We start from the raw sequence: 16,386 nt of genomic DNA, 5'->3' as shown, positions 1-16,386 counted from the left end.
ACCACTTTCAAATTGGCCCTTTCATACATAAATTGTCGGCTTTCTTGGTACTTTCGGGTATGGTTTTGGCTTCCTAAAAAATATTAATATTTTAAAATATATTAGTTTTTGTCAATTTTGTAAAATAAATAGGACACACGTTTTAGTTAATAAAAGTTTAAACTGAATTTATGCATTTGTTTCTTGGAAATGGCCTATTATGTTCCCCATACAACGTTTATATTCGAGTTTTCTTGAGCACAGTACCCAAGGAGACGGGAAATGAAATCTTTTAAGCATTTAATTTGATGGATTTTTAGTTTATAAGTGTAATATTAATATCTTAAGAAAAATAGAAAAAACAAATTGATTTGTTTTTTATTACTTAAATAAAATGTTCAAATCAAGCAGTTTGAATACATTTTTTTTTGAACTTAATAACTTAAGTAAATATTTTAATTATTTATTTATTTATTATGAAATTAACGCGTAATTCAAATTGCGCGAAATTTTAGTTTAGCTATACCAACTTCAGGCCTTAAGGGGGATATACATGTAAACGGTCAAAATGTAGACATTTTTCGTGAATTTTGTAATGTAGGAAATAATTTCCTAAGAAAAAATGCCATTTTCAGGTAATCAGATTTCACTTCCCACCCTCTTAAAAAATAGTAATATTCATTTGTATTACCCGCATTTAGGTTCAAATAGAAGATAATTTCATGCTGATCATAATAATTTTTGATTCACTCCGATATGTTACATAGTTTTTTGTGAATCGTGCCCATAGCATAGGTAAAAATGCAAAAATTTTAAGCAGAGAAAAATACGTTTAACACTTATATACCTTGCGTATATAGTTGATTTGAGGCACTTGGAGTTGGAATTCGATAATGAAACTTACACAGTATATTCTTTAAGTAACAAACTATTTTTTAAACCAAAAAAAATTTTGGTTTACATGTATATCCCCCCTTAAGCTAATTAAAGTAAATATACTGGATTGTGTTTGATTAAAACCACATCAATTTGATCAAACACGGTACAATTTGGTTTTTTAATATACCTTTTTAATCTTTTAAAAATTCCGTGAATTAAAATAATATAAATGTCCCTACATTCCGTAGATACCAATAGAGTATCGCACTATCTAAATAATTGTAAATATTTGTATTTATATATTTTAAGATCGATCTCTGACTATAAGATATTTAACCATAAAAACGCAAAACCGGGAATGTTTTATTTGTAGTATGTAAATTATATATGAAAATGTATAATCTCTATTATAAATATGTTTGTGGTCCTGAAAAGGACCGATTTGTACAAAATGTATTGACGCTATTTGCTAGTCGAAGCAATCTCAACTTAAGCACGCTCGCCACGGATACGACGGGCCAGCTGGATATCCTTGGGCATGATTGTGACTCGCTTGGCGTGGATGGCACACAAGTTGGTATCTTCAAAGAGACCAACCAGGTAGGCTTCGCTAGCTTCCTGCAGAGCCATCACGGCCGAGCTCTGGAAGCGCAGGTCAGTCTTGAAGTCCTGAGCTATTTCACGCACCAAGCGCTGGAAAGGCAGCTTGCGGATCAGCAGCTCGGTACTCTTCTGGTAGCGACGGATCTCACGCAGAGCCACAGTTCCGGGGCGATAGCGATGGGGCTTCTTCACACCACCGGTGGCTGGGGCACTCTTGCGAGCGGCCTTGGTTGCCAGTTGTTTGCGTGGCGCCTTGCCACCAGTCGATTTGCGAGCGGTCTGCTTGGTACGGGCCATTTTAGATTCTTCTTATTTTCACTGTCTGTTCACTGTTTGCTTCACGAGTCTGAAAATACAATAAACGAGCTGCGCATTGCCTACCCTCTTATATAGCAAAACGTGGAGGGTGGAAAAGAGAGAGCTAGTCGAAGCACATGCCATTTCGTTTGTCGAGCACAGAGCGAGAAGGCCATAGCGTTCGGGCTCGCTCGTGCAGAGCAGAGTTTAGGTATAAATAGGAGCGGCCGACGCGGCTTCGACATTAGTTCAGTGGTGACTTTCGAAGTGTAAAAATAAAATAGTGAAAAATGACTGGTCGCGGTAAAGGAGGCAAAGGCTTGGGAAAAGGTGGCGCCAAGCGTCATCGCAAAGTGCTGCGTGATAACATCCAGGGTATCACAAAGCCAGCCATCCGTCGTCTGGCTCGGCGTGGCGGCGTGAAGCGCATTTCGGGACTCATTTACGAGGAAACCCGTGGTGTTCTGAAGGTGTTTTTGGAGAACGTGATCCGTGATGCCGTCACCTACACTGAACACGCCAAGAGGAAGACCGTCACAGCCATGGACGTCGTCTACGCCCTGAAGAGACAAGGCCGCACCCTGTACGGTTTCGGCGGTTAAAAAATCAGTACAGTCTGTACTTCTCAACAATCGGTCCTTTTCAGGACCACCACTTAATTTCATAAAAGAGAAAAATTATCAAGTTATATTTCGCATATATCTTAACATTGAATATTCTAGCCCAAGAATGGAAATATCTTTATTTGAATTGGTCGGGGTTTCCGTAGGAAGACAATCACATCTTTAGGTAGCGTAAACTGTCTTGCAATGACAATGTTCATTGTCCATGTCCTGGAATTTCTCTGACGACTGTACTATTGGTTTCTGCATAGCGATAACCAAAAATATAAATATTATATGTATATTTTATATATACAAAATTTATTTATTATATAATTATTAATATTGTTTAAACTTAGCTAGGCATATTTGAAAATGTAAGTTTCTTTTAAAATAGTTTGGTCGTCCTGAAAAGGACGTTTGGGTTTGAGTTTGTTTTTATGTACAAGGTTGCTGGCACGCTTTTTGAACGCTTAAGCCTTCTCGGTCTTGTTTCGTTACTGGAATTTCTCTGGCGACTGTACTATTGGTTTCTGCATAGCGATAACCAAAAATATAAATATTATATGTATATTTTATATATATAAATTTATTTATTATATAATTATTAATATTGTTTAAACTTAGCTAGGCATATTTGAAAATGTAAGTTTCTTCTAAAATAGTTTGGTCGTCCTGAAAAGGACGTTTGGGTTTGAGTTTGTTTTTATGTACAAGGTTTCTGGCACGCTTTTTGAACGCTTAAGCCTTCTTCTCGGTCTTCTTGGGCAACAGAACAGCCTGGATGTTGGGCAACACACCTCCCTGGGCAATGGTGACGCCGGAGAGCAGCTTGTTCAACTCTTCGTCGTTGCGGATAGCCAGCTGCAGATGACGCGGGATGATCCTCGTCTTCTTGTTGTCACGAGCAGCATTGCCAGCCAACTCGAGAACCTCAGCGGCCAGATATTCCATCACGGCAGCCAGGTAAACTGGAGCGCCGGCACCGACGCGCTCGGCGTAGTTGCCCTTGCGGAGCAGACGATGGATACGGCCGACAGGGAACTGAAGTCCGGCACGGTTGGACCGGGACTTTGCCTTTCCCTTAACTTTGCCACCTTTTCCACGACCAGACATTTTCTCTTATTTCACTTTATTCACTGCACACACACGAAGAACGAATGTTGCCGGCTGCCCAGCTTGTCACGAATTTATACTTTTAGGAAATGGCCTATTATGTTCCCCATACAACGTTCATATTCGAGTTTTCTTGAGCACAGTACCCAAGGAGACGGGAAATGAAATCTTTTAAGCATTTAATTTGATGGATTTTTAGTTTATAAGTGTAATATTAATATCTTAAGAAAAATATAAAAAACAAATTGATTTGTTTTTTATTACTTAAATAAAATGTTCAAATCAAGCAGTTTGAATACATTTATTTCGAACTTAATAACTTAAGTAAATATTTTATTTATTTATTTATTTATAATGAAATTAACGCGTAATTCAAATTGAGCGAAATTTTAGTTTAGCTATACCAACTTCAGGCCTTAAGGGGGATATACATGTAAACGGTCAAAATGTAGACATTTTTCGTGAATTTTTTAATGTAGGAAATAATTTCCTAAGGAAAAATGCCATGTTCAGGTAATCAGATTTCACTTCCCACCCTCTTAAAAAATAGTAATACTCATTTGTATTACCCGCATTTAGGTTCAAATAGAAGATAATTTCATGCTGATCATAATAATTTTTATTCACTCCGATATGTTACATAGTTTTTTGTGAATCGTGCCCATAGCATAGGTAAAAATGCAAAAATTTTAAGCAGAGAAAAATACGTTTAACACTTATATACCTTGCGTATATAGTTGATTTGAGGCACTTGGAGTTGGAATTCGATAATGAAACTTACACAGTATATTCTTTAAGTAACAAACTATTTTTTAAACCAAAAAAAATTTGGTTTACATGTATATCCCCCCTTAAGCTAATTAAAGTAAATATACTGGATTGTGTTTGATTAAAACCACATCAATTTGATCAAACACGGTACAATTTGGTTTTTTAATATACCTTTTTAATCTTTTAAAAATTCCCTGAATTAAAATAATATAAATGTCCCTACATTCCGTAGATACCAATAGAGTATCGCACTATCTAAATAATTGTAAATATTTGTATTTATATATTTTAAGATCGATCTCTGACTATAGATATTTAACCATAAAAACGCAAAACCGGGAATGTTTTATTTGTAGTATGTAAATTATATATGAAAATGTATAATCTCTATTATAAATATGTTTGTGGTCCTGAAAAGGACCGATTTGTACAAAATGTATTGACGCTATTTGCTAGTCGAAGCAATCTCAACTTAAGCACGCTCGCCACGGATACGACGGGCCAGCTGGATGTCCTTGGGCATGATTGTGACTCGCTTGGCGTGGATGGCACACAAGTTGGTATCTTCAAAGAGACCAACCAGGTAGGCTTCGCTAGCTTCCTGCAGAGCCATCACGGCCGAGCTCTGGAAGCGCAGGTCAGTCTTGAAGTCCTGAGCGATTTCACGCACCAAGCGCTGGAAAGGCAGCTTGCGGATCAGCAGCTCGGTACTCTTCTGGTAGCGACGGATCTCACGCAGAGCCACAGTTCCGGGGCGATAGCGATGGGGCTTCTTCACACCACCGGTGGCTGGGGCACTCTTGCGAGCGGCCTTGGTTGCCAGTTGTTTGCGTGGCGCCTTGCCACCAGTCGATTTGCGAGCGGTCTGCTTGGTACGGGCCATTTTATATTCTTCTTATTTTCACTGTCTGTCCACTGTTTACTTCACGAGTCTGAAAACACAATAAACGAGCTGCGCATTGCCTACCCTCTTATATAGCAAAACGTGGAGGGTGGAAAAGAGAGAGCTAGTCGAAGCACATGCCATTTCGTTTGTCGAGCACAGAGCGAGAAGGCCATAGCGTTCGGGCTCGCTCGTGCAGAGCAGAGTTTAGGTATAAATAGGAGCGGCCGACGCGGCTTCTACATTAGTTCAGTGGTGACTTTCGAAGTGTAAAAATAAAATAGTGAAAAATGACTGGTCGCGGTAAAGGAGGCAAAGGCTTGGGAAAAGGTGGCGCCAAGCGTCATCGCAAAGTGCTGCGTGATAACATCCAGGGTATCACAAAGCCAGCCATCCGTCGTCTGGCTCGGCGTGGCGGCGTGAAGCGCATTTCGGGACTCATTTACGAGGAAACCCGTGGTGTTCTGAAGGTGTTTTTGGAGAACGTGATCCGTGATGCCGTCACCTACACTGAACACGCCAAGAGGAAGACCGTCACAGCCATGGACGTCGTCTACGCCCTGAAGAGACAAGGCCGCACCCTGTACGGTTTCGGCGGTTAAAAAATCAGTACAGTCTGTACTTCTCAACAATCGGTCCTTTTCAGGACCACCACTTAATTTCATAAAAGAGAAAAATTATCAAGTTATATTTCGCATATATCTTAACATTGAATATTCTAGCCCAAGAATGGAAATATCTTTATTTGAATTGGTCGGGGTTTCCGTAGGAAGACAATCACATCTTTAGGTAGCGTAAACTGTCTTGCAATGACAATGTTCATTGTCCATGTCCTGGAATTTCTCTGACGACTGTACTATTGGTTTCTGCATAGCGATAACCAAAAATATAAATATTATATGTATATTTTATATATACAAAATTTATTTATTATATAATTATTAATATTGTTTAAACTTAGCTAGGCATATTTGAAAATGTAAGTTTCTTTTAAAATAGTTTGGTCGTCCTGAAAAGGACGTTTGGGTTTGAGTTTGTTTTTATGTACAAGGTTGCTGGCACGCTTTTTGAACGCTTAAGCCTTCTCGGTCTTGTTTCGTTACTGGAATTTCTCTGGCGACTGTACTATTGGTTTCTGCATAGCGATAACCAAAAATATAAATATTATATGTATATTTTATATATATAAATTTATTTATTATATAATTATTAATATTGTTTAAACTTAGCTAGGCATATTTGAAAATGTAAGTTTCTTCTAAAATAGTTTGGTCGTCCTGAAAAGGACGTTTGGGTTTGAGTTTGTTTTTATGTACAAGGTTTCTGGCACGCTTTTTGAACGCTTAAGCCTTCTTCTCGGTCTTCTTGGGCAACAGAACAGCCTGGATGTTGGGCAACACACCTCCCTGGGCAATGGTGACGCCGGAGAGCAGCTTGTTCAACTCTTCGTCGTTGCGGATAGCCAGCTGCAGATGACGCGGGATGATCCTCGTCTTCTTGTTGTCACGAGCAGCATTGCCAGCCAACTCGAGAACCTCAGCGGCCAGATATTCCATCACGGCAGCCAGGTAAACTGGAGCGCCGGCACCGACGCGCTCGGCGTAGTTGCCCTTGCGGAGCAGACGATGGATACGGCCGACAGGGAACTGAAGTCCGGCACGGTTGGACCGGGACTTTGCCTTTCCCTTAACTTTGCCACCTTTTCCACGACCAGACATTTTCTCTTATTTCACTTTATTCACTGCACACACACGAAGAACGAATGTTGCCGGCTGCCCAGCTTGTCACGAATTTATACTTTTAGTTCTGCCTGTGCGTTCAGTTAGGGGTGGGTCGCCTTAGACCTGAAAACATTGCTTGAAAAAAAGTATAAGAGCGAACACCCAAGCCCGACTGCTATGAAAAGTGAGTTAATCGCAAAGTGAAGTGAAGTGAAAAAATAATGCCGCCTAAAACCAGTGGAAAGGCAGCCAAGAAGGCTGGCAAGGCCCAGAAGAACATCACTAAGAACGACAAGAAGAAGAAGCGGAAGAGGAAGGAGAGCTATGCTATCTACATCTACAAGGTCCTGAAGCAGGTCCATCCCGACACTGGCATTTCCTCGAAGGCGATGAGCATCATGAACAGCTTTGTGAATGACATCTTCGAGCGCATTGCTGCCGAGGCTTCTCGTCTGGCGCACTACAACAAGCGCTCGACCATCACCAGTCGGGAAATCCAAACTGCTGTTCGTCTGCTCCTGCCCGGAGAGTTGGCAAAGCACGCCGTCAGTGAGGGAACCAAGGCTGTCACCAAGTACACCAGCTCCAAGTAAATTTCACCTGAATTTTCAAAAGCCTAATTTTTCTTTAAATATATAAAGCTTCCATTTTAAAACCAAAAGCTGTCCTGTAAAATATAAAATCTATTTCGAATTAAAATTTTCCTGGAATAGTACAATTTAAATGTGACCCCTTTAAAAAATTTGGAAAAAAAAGTAATTCTACCAAAAAATCGACTTAGATCGATATGCTGACCAAAAATTAAAATGGTTTATAGGGTCGGACATGACTCTTGACTGCGATACGCAATTTTCCTCCGAAAATTAATTTATTAGTATTATTATTTATTATCAAATATATAAATACTTCTGGGTTTTAAAGGAAGCGGGAACACTATTTGTAATTTTAAAAAATTGATAATTTAGCTCTCTTTTAAAAAAGTTTTGTAGCCCTGAAAAGGGCTTGTTTAAATCAATTTCAAATTTCAGATTTCGAAATCTAAAATTGCCATAATTAAGATTATCTTAATTTACTTCTTCGACGCCGTGGTCTTGGCTTTCGGCTTCTTAGCGGTAGCCGGAGCAGTTGCTTTCTTCACTGCCTTCTTAGGCTTGGCGGACGCTGCTGCCTTGGCCTTCGGTGCCTTGGCTGCCTTTGGCTTCGCGGCGGCCGGCTTAGCCTTTGCTGCTGCTGGCTTTGCCTTTACGACTCCAGTTTTCTTGGCATCCTTGGCCTTTGCCTTCTCAGTTTTCTTCTTCTCGGCAGTCTTCTTGGTGGCAACGGCCTTCTTAGCCTTGGGTTTCTTGTCAGCAGCTCCGGCGGCTTTCTTTACGGTGGCTCCGGCTTTCTTGGTGACTACCTTCTTGCTTTTGACTTTTTTCTCAGCAGCCGCAACCTTTGGCTTGGGCTCCTTTTTTGCGGAGGCCGACAGTTTGAAGGAACCAGACGCACCCTTTCCCTTTGTTTGGATCAGCTTTCCATTAGCCACTGCCGACTTCAAGTACTTCTTGATGAATGGAGCCAGTTTCTGGGCGTCGCATTTGTAGGTGGCAGTGATATATTTCTTGATTGCCAGAAGCGATGAGCCACCACGCTCCTTCAAGTTCTTGATGGAAGCATCCACCATTTGTTGAGTTGGCGGATGTGATGGTGGAACTGCTGCCTTCTTGGCCTTGGTAGCTCCTGAACCAGATGCCTTTTTGGCGGCCACCTTCTTCTCAACTGGCGCTGGTGGGGCAGCCACTGGGGACGCGGATGTTGCCACTGCAGAGTCGGACATTTTTGCTTCACTAATTATTTTCGAAAGCTAACGAAAAACACTTTTGTTTGTATAGATGTGGCGCGAGCGGTCTAGACCCGACGTCCCTCGTTGATATGAGAATCGAGGAGGAGAGCAGTATAACTATGTGTTTGGCAGCGCTCATTTACGTTGCCTATGTTTGATCGATGTGCAGTTTTATTTTCTTCTTTTCTCAATGTTATATTTTTAAATGGTAGAATGTTTTAATTATTTTAAGCACTTAAATGTTTCATAAAACATGTTTAGTTATTTTAATGTGAAATTATTGTTTGGATCATTTTGTAAAAGTGTCTGAAGTTCAAGATTTGCATTTTTGACCAAAGCATTTCGTGAAAAATCATCTGTTAAAATATTAAAATTTATGAATATTATGAATATTTTTTAGAAAGAGTGAAATTTGAACCTTTTACTTGCGGGAACACTCAAAATATTTTCGTTTTAAACAAATTATGGTATTTTTTGACCACTTTCAAATTGGCCCTTTCATACATAAATTGTCGGCTTTCTTGGTACTTTCGGGTATGGTTTTGGCTACCTAAAAAATATTAATATTTTAAAATATATTAGTTTTTGTCAATTTTGTAAAATAAATAGGACACATGTTTTAGTTAATAAAAGTTTAAACTGAATTTATGCATTTGTTTCTTGGAAATGGCCTATTATGTTCCCCATACAACGTTCATATTCGAGTTTTCTTGAGCACAGTACCCAAGGAGACGGGAAATGAAATCTTTTAAGCATTTAATTTGATGGATTTTTAGTTTATAAGTGTAATATTAATATCTTAAGAAAAATAGAAAAAACAAATTGATTTGTTTTTTATTACTTAAATAAAATGTTCAAATCAAGCAGTTTGAATACATTTATTTCGAACTTAATAACTTAAGTAAATATTTTATTTATTTATTTATTTATAATGAAATTAACGCGTAATTCAAATTGCGCGAAATTTTAGTTTAGCTATACCAACTTCAGGCCTTAAGGGGGATATACATGTAAACGGTCAAAATGTAGACATTTTTCGTGAATTTTTTAATGTAGGAAATAATTTCCTAAGGAAAATGCCATGTTCAGGTAATCAGATTTCACTTCCCACCCTCTTAAAAAATAGTAATACTCATTTGCATTTAGGTTCAAATAGAAGATAATTTCATGCTGATCATAATAATTTTTATTCACTCCGATATGTTACATAGTTTTTTGTGAATCGTGCCCATAGCATAGGTAAAAATGCAAAAATTTTAAGCAGAGAAAAATACGTTTAACACTTATATACCTTGCGTATATAGTTGATTTGAGGCACTTGGAGTTGGAATTCGATAATGAAACTTACACAGTATATTCTTTAAGTAACAAACTATTTTTTAAACCAAAAAAAATTTTGGTTTACATGTATATCCCCCCTTAAGCTAATTAAAGTAAATATACTGGATTGTGTTTGATTAAAACCACATCAATTTGATCAAACACGGTACAATTTGGTTTTTTAATATACCTTTTTAATCTTTTAAAAATTCCCTGAATTAAAATAATATAAATGTCCCTACATTCCGTAGATACCAATAGAGTATCGCACTATCTAAATAATTGTAAATATTTGTATTTATATATTTTAAGATCGATCTCTGACTATAAGATATTTAACCATAAAAACGCAAAACCGGGAATGTTTTATTTGTAGTATGTAAATTATATATGAAAATGTATAATCTCTATTATAAATATGTTTGTGGTCCTGAAAAGGACCGATTTGTACAAAATGTATTGACGCTATTTGCTAGTCGAAGCAATCTCAACTTAAGCACGCTCGCCACGGATACGACGGGCCAGCTGGATGTCCTTGGGCATGATTGTGACTCGCTTGGCGTGGATGGCACACAAGTTGGTATCTTCAAAGAGACCAACCAGGTAGGCTTCGCTAGCTTCCTGCAGAGCCATCACGGCCGAGCTCTGGAAGCGCAGGTCAGTCTTGAAGTCCTGAGCGATTTCACGCACCAAGCGCTGGAAAGGCAGCTTGCGGATCAGCAGCTCGGTACTCTTCTGGTAGCGACGGATCTCACGCAGAGCCACAGTTCCGGGGCGATAGCGATGGGGCTTCTTCACACCACCGGTGGCTGGGGCACTCTTGCGAGCGGCCTTGGTTGCCAGTTGTTTGCGTGGCGCCTTGCCACCAGTCGATTTGCGAGCGGTCTGCTTGGTACGGGCCATTTTATATTCTTCTTATTTTCACTGTCTGTCCACTGTTTACTTCACGAGTCTGAAAACACAATAAACGAGCTGCGCATTGCCTACCCTCTTATATAGCAAAACGTGGAGGGTGGAAAAGAGAGAGCTAGTCGAAGCACATGCCATTTCGTTTGTCGAGCACAGAGCGAGAAGGCCATAGCGTTCGGGCTCGCTCGTGCAGAGCAGAGTTTAGGTATAAATAGGAGCGGCCGACGCGGCTTCTACATTAGTTCAGTGGTGACTTTCGAAGTGTAAAAATAAAATAGTGAAAAATGACTGGTCGCGGTAAAGGAGGCAAAGGCTTGGGAAAAGGTGGCGCCAAGCGTCATCGCAAAGTGCTGCGTGATAACATCCAGGGTATCACAAAGCCAGCCATCCGTCGTCTGGCTCGGCGTGGCGGCGTGAAGCGCATTTCGGGACTCATTTACGAGGAAACCCGTGGTGTTCTGAAGGTGTTTTTGGAGAACGTGATCCGTGATGCCGTCACCTACACTGAACACGCCAAGAGGAAGACCGTCACAGCCATGGACGTCGTCTACGCCCTGAAGAGACAAGGCCGCACCCTGTACGGTTTCGGCGGTTAAAAAATCAGTACAGTCTGTACTTCTCAACAATCGGTCCTTTTCAGGACCACCACTTAATTTCATAAAAGAGAAAAATTATCAAGTTATATTTCGCATATATCTTAACATTGAATATTCTAGCCCAAGAATGGAAATATCTTTATTTGAATTGGTCGGGGTTTCCGTAGGAAGACAATCACATCTTTAGGTAGCGTAAACTGTCTTGCAATGACGATCTTCATTGTCCATGTCCTGGAATTTCTCTGACGACTGTACTATTGGTTTCTGCATAGCGATAACCAAAAATATAAATATTATATGTATATTATATATATATAAATTTATTTATTATATAATTATTAATATTGTTTAAACTTAGCTAGGCATATTTGAAAATGTAAGTTTCTTTTAAAATAGTTTGGTCGTCCTGAAAAGGACGTTTGGGTTTGAGTTTGTTTTTATGTACAAGGTTGCTTACACGCTTTTTGAACGCTTAAGCCTTCTCGGTCTTGTTTCGTTACTGGAATTTCTCTGGCGACTGTACTATTGGTTTCTGCATAGCGATAACCAAAAATATAAATATTATATGTATATTATATATATATAAATTTATTTATTATATAATTATTAATATTGTTTAAACTTAGCTAGGCATATTTGAAAATGTAAGTTTCTTTTAAAATAGTTTGGTCGTCCTGAAAAGGACGTTTGGGTTTGAGTTTGTTTTTATGTACAAGGTTGCTGGCACGCTTTTTGAACGCTTAAGCCTTCTCGGTCTTGTTTCGTTACTGGAATTTCTCTGGCGACTGTACTATTGGTTTCTGCATAGCGATAACCAAAAATATAAATATTATATGTATATTTTATATATATAAATTTATTTATTATATAATTATTAATATTGTTTAAACTTAGCTAGGCATATTTGAAAATGTACGTTTCTTTTAAAATAGTTTGGTCGTCCTGAAAAGGACGTTTGGGTTTTGAGTTAGTTTTTATATACAAGGTTTCTGGCACGCTTTTTGAACGCTTAAGCCTTCTTCTCGGTCTTCTTGGGCAACAGAACAGCCTGGATGTTGGGCAACACACCTCCCTGGGCAATGGTGACGCCGGAGAGCAGCTTGTTCAACTCTTCGTCGTTGCGGATGGCCAGCTGCAGATGACGCGGGATGATCCTCGTCTTCTTGTTGTCACGAGCAGCATTGCCAGCCAACTCGAGAACCTCAGCGGCCAGATATTCCATCACGGCAGCCAGGTAAACTGGAGCGCCGGCACCGACGCGCTCGGCGTAGTTGCCCTTGCGGAGCAGACGATGGATACGGCCGACAGGGAACTGAAGTCCGGCACGGTTGGACCGGGACTTTGCCTTTCCCTTAACTTTGCCACCTTTTCCACGACCAGACATTTTCTCTTATTTCACTTTATTCACTGCACACACACGAAGAACGAATGTTGCCGGCTGCCCAGCTTGTCACGAATTTATACTTTTAGTTCTGCCTGTGCGTTCAGTTAGGGGTGGGTCGCCTTAGACCTGAAAACATTGCTTGAAAAAAAGTATAAGAGCGAACACCCAAGCCCGACTGCTATGAAAAGTGAGTTAATCGCAAAGTGAAGTGAAGTGAAAAAATAATGCCGCCTAAAACCAGTGGAAAGGCAGCCAAGAAGGCTGGCAAGGCCCAGAAGAACATCACTAAGAACGACAAGAAGAAGAAGCGGAAGAGGAAGGAGAGCTATGCTATCTACATCTACAAGGTCCTGAAGCAGGTCCATCCCGACACTGGCATTTCCTCGAAGGCGATGAGCATCATGAACAGCTTTGTGAATGACATCTTCGAGCGCATTGCTGCCGAGGCTTCTCGTCTGGCGCACTACAACAGGCGCTCGACCATCACCAGTCGGGAAATCCAAACTGCTGTTCGTCTGCTCCTGCCCGGAGAGTTGGCAAAGCACGCCGTCAGTGAGGGAACCAAGGCTGTCACCAAGTACACCAGCTCCAAGTAAATTTCCCCGCGTATGCGGAGAAGCATTAAAAAGGCCCTTTTCAGGGCCACAAAAAGTTTTACCAAAGAATCTGAATTTTCAAAAGCCTAATTTTTCTTTAAATATATAAAGCTTCCATTTTAAAACCAAAAGCTGTCCTGTAAAATATAAAATCTATTTCGAATTAAAATTTTCCTGGAATAGTACAATTTAAATGTGACCCCTTTAAAAAATTTGGAAAAAAAAAAGTAATTCTACCAAAAAATCGACTTAGATCGATATGCTGACCAAAAATTAATATGGTTTATAGGGTCGGACATGACTCTTGACTGCGATACGCTATTTTCCTCCGAAAATTAATTTATTAGTATTATTATTTATTATCAAATATATAAATACTTCTGGGTTTTAAAGGAAGCGGGTCCATTTCAACGGGAACACTATTTGTAATTTTAAAAAAATGATAATTTAGCTCTCTTTTAAAAAGTTTTGTAGCCCTGAAAAGGGCTTGTTTAAATCAATTTCAAATTTCAGATTTCGAAATCTAAAATTGCGATAATTAAGATTATCTTAATTTACTTCTTCGACGCCGTGGTCTTGGCTTTCGGCTTCTTAGCGGTAGCCGGAGCAGTTGCTTTCTTCACTGCCTTCTTAGGCTTGGCGGACGCTGCTGCCTTGGCCTTCGGTGCCTTGGCTGCCTTTGGCTTCGCGGCGGCCGGCTTAGCCTTTGCTGCTGCTGGCTTTGCCTTTACGACTCCAGTTTTCTTGGCATCCTTGGCCTTTGCCTTCTCAGTTTTCTTCTTCTCGGCAGTCTTCTTGGTGGCAACGGCCTTCTTAGCCTTGGGTTTCTTGTCAGCAGCTCCGGCGGCTTTCTTTGCGGTGGCTCCGGCTTTCTTGGTGACTACCTTCTTGCTTTTGACTTTTTTCTCAGCAGCCGCAACCTTTGGCTTGGGCTCCTTTTTGGCAGAGGCCGACAGTTTGAAGGAACCAGACGCACCCTTTCCCTTTGTTTGGATCAGCTTTCCATTAGCCACTGCGGACTTCAAGTACTTCTTGATGAATGGAGCCAGTCTCTGGGCGTCGCATTTGTAGGTGGCAGTGATATATTTCTTGATTGCCAGAAGCGATGAGCCACCACGCTCCTTCAAGTTCTTGATGGAAGCATCCACCATTTGTTGAGTTGGCGGATGTGATGGTGGAACTGCTGCCTTCTTGGCCTTGGTAGCTCCTGAACCAGATGCCTTTTTGGCGGCCACCTTCTTCTCAACTGGCACTGGTGGGGCAGCCACTGGGGACGCGGATGTTGCCACTGCAGAGTCGGACATTTTTGCTTCACTAATTATTTTCGAAAGCTAACGAAAAACACTTTTGTTTGTATAGAAATGGCGCGAGCGGTCTAGACCCGACGTCCCTCGTTGATATGAGAATCGAGGAGGAGAGCAGTATAACTATGTGTTTGGCAGCGCTCATTTACGTTGCCTATGTTTGATCGATGTGCAGTTTTAATTTCTTCTTTTCTCAATGTTATATTTTTAAATGGTAGAATGTTTTAATTATTTTAAGCACTTAAATGTTTCATAAAACATGTTTAGTTATTTTAATGTGAAATTATTGTTTGGATCATTTTGTAAAAGTGTCTGAAGTTCAAGATTTGCATTTTTGACCAAAGCATTTCGTGAAAAATCATCTGTTAAAATATTAAAATTTATGAATATTATGAATATTTTTTAGAAAGAGTGAAATTTGAACCTTTTACTTGCGGGAACACTCAAAATATTTTCGTTTTAAACAAATTATGGTATTTTTTGACCACTTTCAAATTGGCCTTTCATACATAAATTGTCGGCTTTCTTGGTACTTTCGGGTATGGTTTTGGCTACCTAAAAAATATTAATATTTTAAAATATATTAGTTTTTGTCAATTTTGTAAAATAAATAGGACACATGTTTTAGTTAATAAAAGTTTAAACTGAATTTATGCATTTGTTTCTTGGAAATGGCCTATTATGTTCCCCATACAACGTTCATATTCGAGTTTTCTTGAGCACAGTACCCAAGGAGACGGGAAATGAAATCTTTTAAGCATTTAATTTGATGGATTTTTAGTTTGTAAGTGTAATATTAATATCTTAAGAAAAATAGAAAAAACAAATTGATTTGTTTTTTATTACTTAAATAAAATGTTCAAATCAAGCAGTTTGAATACATTTATTTCGAACTTAATAACTTAAGTAAATATTTTATTTATTTATTTATTTATTATGAAATTAACGCGTAATTCAAATTGCGCGAAATTTTAGTTTAGCTATACCAACTTCAGGCCTTAAGGGGGATATACATGTAAACGGTCAAAATGTAGACATTTTTCGTGAATTTTTTAATGTAGGAAATAATTTCCTAAGGAAAAACGCCATGTTCAGGTAATCAGATTTCACTTCCACCCTCTTAAAAAATAGTAATACTCATTTGTATTACCCGCATTTAGGTTCAAATAGAAGATAATTTCATGCTGATCATAATAATTTTTATTCACTCCGATACGTTACATAGTTTTTTGTGAATCGTGCCCATAGCATAGGTAAAAATGCAAAAATTTTAAGCAGAGAAAATACGTTTAACACTTATATACCTTGCGTATATAGTTGATTTGAGGCACTTGGAGTTGGAATTCGATAATGAAACTTACACAGTATATTGTTTAAGTAACAAACTATTTTTTTAACCAAAAAAAATTTTGGTTTACATGTATATCCCCCCTTAAGCTAATTAAAGTAAATATACTGGATTGTGTTTGATTAAAACCACATCATTTGATCAAACACGGTACAATTTGGTTTTTTAATATACCTTTTTAATCTTTTAAAAATTCCCTGAATTAAAATAATATAATGTCCCTACATTCCGTAGATACCAATAGAGTATCGCA

General features: G+C 39.1%; 13 protein-coding genes across 13 annotated transcripts; 5 read left to right on the top strand and 8 right to left on the bottom strand.

The window, feature by feature from the left end:
- Positions 1 to 1,347: 1,347 nt before the first annotated feature.
- Positions 1,348 to 1,758, bottom strand: LOC138929454 (histone H3). Its single transcript, XM_070288890.1, has one exon. The coding sequence runs from the start codon at positions 1,756 to 1,758 to the stop codon at positions 1,348 to 1,350; it is 411 nt and encodes a 136-aa protein (XP_070144991.1).
- A 261-nt stretch (positions 1,759 to 2,019) lies between these two features.
- On the top strand, positions 2,020 to 2,390 carry LOC121502922 (histone H4). The gene has a single exon (XM_041777069.2). The coding sequence runs from the start codon at positions 2,049 to 2,051 to the stop codon at positions 2,358 to 2,360; it is 312 nt and encodes a 103-aa protein (XP_041633003.1). The 5' UTR covers positions 2,020 to 2,048; the 3' UTR covers positions 2,361 to 2,390.
- A 658-nt stretch (positions 2,391 to 3,048) lies between these two features.
- On the bottom strand, positions 3,049 to 3,495 carry LOC121502900 (histone H2A). Its single transcript, XM_041776988.2, has one exon. It carries the CDS (start codon positions 3,474 to 3,476, stop codon positions 3,102 to 3,104), a length of 375 nt encoding a protein of 124 aa, XP_041632922.1. The 5' UTR covers positions 3,477 to 3,495; the 3' UTR covers positions 3,049 to 3,101.
- Positions 3,496 to 4,694: 1,199 nt separating this feature from the next.
- On the bottom strand, positions 4,695 to 5,168 carry LOC138929451 (histone H3). Its single transcript, XM_070288887.1, has one exon. The coding sequence runs from the start codon at positions 5,128 to 5,130 to the stop codon at positions 4,720 to 4,722; it is 411 nt and encodes a 136-aa protein (XP_070144988.1). The 5' UTR covers positions 5,131 to 5,168; the 3' UTR covers positions 4,695 to 4,719.
- A 221-nt stretch (positions 5,169 to 5,389) lies between these two features.
- LOC121502797 (histone H4) lies at positions 5,390 to 5,775 on the top strand. Its single transcript, XM_041776528.2, has one exon. It carries the CDS (start codon positions 5,421 to 5,423, stop codon positions 5,730 to 5,732), a length of 312 nt encoding a protein of 103 aa, XP_041632462.2. The 5' UTR covers positions 5,390 to 5,420; the 3' UTR covers positions 5,733 to 5,775.
- A 645-nt stretch (positions 5,776 to 6,420) lies between these two features.
- On the bottom strand, positions 6,421 to 6,866 carry LOC138929453 (histone H2A). The gene has a single exon (XM_070288889.1). The coding sequence runs from the start codon at positions 6,846 to 6,848 to the stop codon at positions 6,474 to 6,476; it is 375 nt and encodes a 124-aa protein (XP_070144990.1). The 5' UTR covers positions 6,849 to 6,866; the 3' UTR covers positions 6,421 to 6,473.
- Positions 6,867 to 7,047: 181 nt separating this feature from the next.
- LOC138929455 (histone H2B) lies at positions 7,048 to 7,700 on the top strand. Its single transcript, XM_070288891.1, has one exon. It carries the CDS (start codon positions 7,073 to 7,075, stop codon positions 7,442 to 7,444), a length of 372 nt encoding a protein of 123 aa, XP_070144992.1. The 5' UTR covers positions 7,048 to 7,072; the 3' UTR covers positions 7,445 to 7,700.
- A 143-nt stretch (positions 7,701 to 7,843) lies between these two features.
- On the bottom strand, positions 7,844 to 8,670 carry LOC138929456 (histone H1-like). The gene has a single exon (XM_070288893.1). It carries the CDS (start codon positions 8,668 to 8,670, stop codon positions 7,921 to 7,923), a length of 750 nt encoding a protein of 249 aa, XP_070144994.1. The 3' UTR covers positions 7,844 to 7,920.
- Positions 8,671 to 10,462: 1,792 nt separating this feature from the next.
- LOC138929452 (histone H3) lies at positions 10,463 to 10,936 on the bottom strand. The gene has a single exon (XM_070288888.1). It carries the CDS (start codon positions 10,897 to 10,899, stop codon positions 10,489 to 10,491), a length of 411 nt encoding a protein of 136 aa, XP_070144989.1. The 5' UTR covers positions 10,900 to 10,936; the 3' UTR covers positions 10,463 to 10,488.
- A 224-nt stretch (positions 10,937 to 11,160) lies between these two features.
- Positions 11,161 to 11,544, top strand: LOC121502613 (histone H4). Its single transcript, XM_041776310.2, has one exon. It carries the CDS (start codon positions 11,190 to 11,192, stop codon positions 11,499 to 11,501), a length of 312 nt encoding a protein of 103 aa, XP_041632244.1. The 5' UTR covers positions 11,161 to 11,189; the 3' UTR covers positions 11,502 to 11,544.
- Positions 11,545 to 12,492: 948 nt separating this feature from the next.
- LOC138927844 (histone H2A) lies at positions 12,493 to 12,903 on the bottom strand. The gene has a single exon (XM_070288892.1). The coding sequence runs from the start codon at positions 12,883 to 12,885 to the stop codon at positions 12,511 to 12,513; it is 375 nt and encodes a 124-aa protein (XP_070144993.1). The 5' UTR covers positions 12,886 to 12,903; the 3' UTR covers positions 12,493 to 12,510.
- Positions 12,904 to 13,109: 206 nt separating this feature from the next.
- On the top strand, positions 13,110 to 13,481 carry LOC138929450 (histone H2B-like). Its single transcript, XM_070288886.1, has one exon. It carries the CDS (start codon positions 13,110 to 13,112, stop codon positions 13,479 to 13,481), a length of 372 nt encoding a protein of 123 aa, XP_070144987.1.
- Positions 13,482 to 14,035: 554 nt separating this feature from the next.
- On the bottom strand, positions 14,036 to 14,785 carry LOC138929457 (histone H1-like). The gene has a single exon (XM_070288894.1). It carries the CDS (start codon positions 14,783 to 14,785, stop codon positions 14,036 to 14,038), a length of 750 nt encoding a protein of 249 aa, XP_070144995.1.
- Between the last annotated feature and the right edge of the window lie 1,601 nt (positions 14,786 to 16,386).

Source organism: Drosophila kikkawai, unplaced genomic scaffold (genome assembly GCF_030179895.1).
Source record: "Drosophila kikkawai strain 14028-0561.14 unplaced genomic scaffold, DkikHiC1v2 scaffold_208, whole genome shotgun sequence".
NCBI lineage: Eukaryota > Metazoa > Arthropoda > Insecta > Diptera > Drosophilidae > Drosophila > Drosophila kikkawai.
This window is presented reverse-complemented; position numbering and strand designations above follow the sequence as displayed.